General features: G+C 28.0%; 1 protein-coding gene across 4 annotated transcripts in view; it reads right to left on the bottom strand.

Annotated features, from left to right (window-relative positions):
* Positions 1 to 1,751: 1,751 nt before the first annotated feature.
* LOC111631858 (carboxypeptidase inhibitor-like) overlaps positions 1,752 to 4,590 on the bottom strand; it is a 35,431-nt gene continuing 32,592 nt past the window's right edge. Inside the window, exons 1-5 of one of the 4 annotated variants that reach the window (XM_023376196.1) lie at positions 4,214 to 4,269; positions 3,165 to 3,342; positions 2,685 to 2,846; positions 2,459 to 2,602; positions 1,752 to 2,152 (exon numbers count right to left, since the gene is read on the bottom strand). In XM_023376196.1, the coding sequence (XP_023231964.1) occupies positions 2,028 to 2,152; positions 2,459 to 2,602; positions 2,685 to 2,739 (324 nt within the window). In that variant the 5' untranslated portion in view covers positions 2,740 to 2,846; positions 3,165 to 3,342; positions 4,214 to 4,269 and the 3' untranslated portion in view covers positions 1,752 to 2,027. Of the gene's footprint in view, positions 2,153 to 2,458; positions 2,603 to 2,684; positions 2,847 to 3,164; positions 3,343 to 4,213; positions 4,270 to 4,590 lie in introns of those variants that run through there. The other 3 variants (XM_023376194.1, XM_023376197.1, XM_023376195.1) reach the window with 3 other exon arrangements.

Genomic DNA, 4,590 nt, shown 5'->3' with positions numbered 1-4,590 from the left:
ATTGTAAACGAACATAATTACTGTACTTATCAATAACACAATTATAAACAAAATTGCATAAATATAACCCGTTAATGATAGTTAACTCAATTGTTAACTGAATGATTTAATGAGAATAAAAGACCAAAAGCTGTGAAATGGCTTCAGTTAAAGTAGAAAATTCAATAATCTAACATTAACATTTGATATCAATTGACATATTATTATTGGAAGTAATGCCATAATTTTTCAGGAGATTTCGAATAAGTTTAAGAACTAAAGCTACGATTAAGCTATTGAATTTAGTTATGATATAATTTCGAAAAGGACAGACGTCAGATTTACGCCATTAAAAATGGATAAAGTTTTCCAAAAGATATTTTATTGACTTAAAAATAATAAAAAAATAAATAAATAAAATCTTTTGAAATTTATGAGAAAATTTGTGTAAATGTGTGAAATTTGTGCAGAATTGTCCAATTTGAAAAAAGAAAAAAAGTTTAGGAATAAGATTTGTAATTTCTCGAATAAAAGAGGGAGATTTGAAATTCAAATTGGGCGGTGGTAGAAGAAAGAATTTCTAATGGCAAGACTCAAACATCAATATTGGAATATGAATCAAGATAACTTGAAGGCAATTTTGATATTTGACTTCTCTATTCCTGATTGCTTGACGAATGGATTCTTACACGATTAGAAAGTCGTGATTTATTGTCTAATGAAAGTTGTAAAGAAAATTTGAAATGTCTAATCAACCAAGAAATTTTATTTGACAGCCGACGTTGAGTTTTTTATTGTTTTTTTAAGATAAAAGAAATCAGAAAGATCGTTCCTTTCTCTTTAAATATCAAAATTTTGATGTCATTAGGATTGATGAGATCATCATTTCGGCAGTAATCAAATAATTCATTAATTTTCTTTGAAATTTCATTATGGAGCAACTAGGTTTGTATTGTTAGGAGTAAAACCGTATTATTAATCTAAATGCTTTAAGTTTTTCTTTTTTCTATTAAATGTAGAATAAATAAATGAGGCTGGGGAAAAAATCTAGGAAACACTCAGAAACGTAAAAAGAATCGAGGAGTCGATTATCCTTTGAGGAATTTTGACAGAAAATTGAGAAATTCCTGTAAAATTGAAGATAATACTTAATATTCTGATTTAATTCATCAAATGATTACCGAAATCAAATTCAGTTTACAAATCGTCGAAACAAACAGCTGATGTAATTTTTTATTAATTTGGATTTTCATTAAATAAATGTGTATTTTCGTTTGTTTTTCTTTATGGCAAATGAATTTAATGTTTTCAATTTGATATTTAAAAAAGAGGAAGTGTACAATAGATTTTTTTTTTTTGCTCATTACACTAAAACATCGTTTTGTAGTTATTGTACAGTACATTGTTTTAAATTATTATTAAAATATTTTAAATTCGATTTAATGTAATTTTATTTCTTTTCTTAAAACTAAATAATTTAATAAACAACGTTGTAATAAAGTAGATTATTATTAACCCAATCACATCTGTATCAAATCACTGCCTCCATCTATGAGTAGAAAATGCAACTATTGAGAGAACTGTAATGTGGCGCCATCTGATGTTACGATTTGAATTTAACACCATTTTATGAATATTTTAATAATTATTTATTATTATTATTATTATGTAGAAAAAATTCAATTTATCATATACAATAAAGTGAATTTTAATTTGATAAAATATTGTTGAAAATATATATTAAAAAATTGAATGGATAATTAGTTCTAGTGAAAAGTAGAATACAATATAATAATAAAGTAATGACGTTTAAAAAATAAATTAATTATTTTTATTAAATATATAAAACACAAAGAGCAGTTTACTGCCGTTTTTACACGTAACACAAATTTCATTTTTTTTTAAAATTTTATTTTATTATTCTTCGTCCATTAGAGGTAAAATGAAACAACGCGTTCTTCGAAAGGAATACGATGAGACATAATAATAATGATGACGATGATCGATATAATTAGATTTAAATATCTGCTGGAATTTCTCCGCTCTTCTCAGTGAAGTAGGACACAGCACACTTTGTCACCTTGACATTTGACTCCCAATTCTCTAGGTGCTCTGTGACACTGATCGCTCGTAAGACATTCTCCTCCTCTTGTGTGGCAATCGGATGGAGTAGCTATAAATAATACAATATTAATATTAATTGGTGGTCGTATCTGATTCTTCTTTATCGTCGATTTAACTGGAGCATTACTAGATAGAATTTAATTATATTAATCAGACATTTTTTCTATCTATTTCTTTGTTTATTCGGATTCTTAAGCAAAGTTATTCGACCTACTACCCTATATGCTCTAAAATAATCGCATATTTAATTAGTTAAGTTGATAAACTCCAACCTATTTCGACTGGAAGTGATTTCAAAGACACATCCAGACAAAATACAATTCGAATCAATTGTAAAAGAATGAAAATTGTTCACCTTCGTGACAACACACGACACCACTTTCTTCTTGTTCGGGACAAAGACCAGTTGTTTCTGCTCTCATAATGACTGGGCAGTTACTTTTAAAGATGCAGTTGCCACCTGTTCTTAAGCATGGCTCCTCGTTGCGCGGATGCCTACCTGTTCAACCAATATTTACACGTATAAAAACACTATAATTAAGTTCGAGAAAATAGTTCTTCCTACGACTTTAAATACTCACCGACGGCCAAAATAAATAACGCCAAACAAACGGACCAAAATAAGCAACAATTCATGGCGCCTGCAAACCAGAAATGAACTTTTATCAATGACCCGGACGTGCTTATCCCCGCAATTTTATAATAATCTCATTTATGACGTCATCGGGAACGATCAGCCAATCCTAGTTTGGAACATTGTAAAAAAATTTCCTCTTGTGTAATTATTTTGCAATTTTAAACAATTTATTTTTGTTATTTTAAAACGTTCGAAATTCATTCATATATATATTTTAATGTTGTTTTAATCTTTTTATGTTATAAATAAATTTGCAGCTTGTAAGAATCGTATTAAATAATATTTATGAGGGATATAAAATACAGCCATTGCGTGTTGTCACGTTACAGAGAATCTAAAGTACCTTTCGGTTCTTTTTAATATATCCAGAAATATCTTTTAATGATTATTTATCAAAAATTTCGTATGATTTAATTGTATTAACCTGTTTCATTTATTATTTTTTCTAGTTATAGTTTCACAAATAACAATTTAAATCCGGATATTTCACTAATATGGAGGAGCGTGAAGAATATGTTTCTCTTTTTATGGATCGCATAAAACACGTTTGAAACTTCTTTTACTTTTTCATTTGTGTCATGACATATCTTTCACGTCTTTAGCTATTAAAAACAATAAAAATCTCTTCATTTTAAGGTAAAAATATTTAAAAACTTCGTTATCATTTACTTAAAATCAAATATCTCTTTGGGGAAAACATTTCTCTGAAATGTTACCCCCATTTACTACAAGAGGAAAAATGTCTTCAATTATTAAAATTGAATTGAAAAAAACATTTTAATAATTGTAAGAGTGAAAATAAATTGTATATTTTCTAATTTGAGTAAGGTTGAATCCTTACAGAAAGGAATTTCTTGGCATTTTAATCATACCTCGACAAAGGGGGAAAAAACACTGTAAAGATATTAATTCACTTATATTTTAATTACCAGCGAATGTTAATTGTTAATTAAAAACTTGATTCTTGTCCTTGTATAATTAATATTATAATTAAAGATTAATTTTATAATTAAAAAAAAACACACACACAATTAAAATTGTCTGATGGGAAGAAGGAAGAGGTTTCTTCTTCAACTGGTACGAGGTCATTTTCATCTTTAAAATTTTATATTTCGAAATTACAAACATGGAAAATTTAAAGATTCGCCTAAATGTAAAACTAAAAAAAAAAAAAAAAAAACATTTCCTGTTTCTCAATGTCTAAAATAAAATAGGAATAGGAAAAACCCACGTCTACGAAATTGGGTCATGTGTGTTTTGCCGTTAAAATGCGATAGTCCCATAGTTGCCATGCCATGCCAATAATTATAATTATATATATTATAAATATATAGTGCATATAATCATAAGTGCGTGAAATTAGGGCTTATTGTCTAATTTAGGAGTTTAAATAAGTAGTTTTTTAAAAGATCCTCCGTGTGATTAGCTCGACCTTAAAATTACGACTCTACCGCATCGAGTAATCGACAATACCTTATTTATAAAATGTATATTTTTATATTCTTTGATGAAATTTTTCGAATTCTTATTTTATTTTCCCTATTTCTCTATTCCTTAAAATTCTGTAAAATGCCCTTTTCTTGTTTTCCTGGTAGGGATCTTCGCACTCTTCTCCAGTAAACAAGGCTAACATCCGTGTTAAATGTAGGGCCTCAACTCTCGTCAGCATCTCGTGTTGAATGAAAGGGCCTCTACTCTGTGGAGGGCCCTTTTTATAGCAAATCCACAATAGGGCGACCGAGTGGGCCTACTATAATAAAGGGTCCTCCACAGGAGGAGTTAAAAAATAATAATTAACTTTAATTATTATTTAATTAATTTATACTTTAAAATTTTTTTTAAAATATTAT

Source organism: Centruroides sculpturatus, unplaced genomic scaffold (genome assembly GCF_000671375.1).
Source record: "Centruroides sculpturatus isolate CEXI.00-Female unplaced genomic scaffold, Cexi_2.0 scaffold695, whole genome shotgun sequence".
NCBI lineage: Eukaryota > Metazoa > Arthropoda > Arachnida > Scorpiones > Buthidae > Centruroides > Centruroides sculpturatus.
Note: the sequence above shows the minus strand (reverse complement) of the source record. Positions and strands in the feature narration are given on the sequence as shown.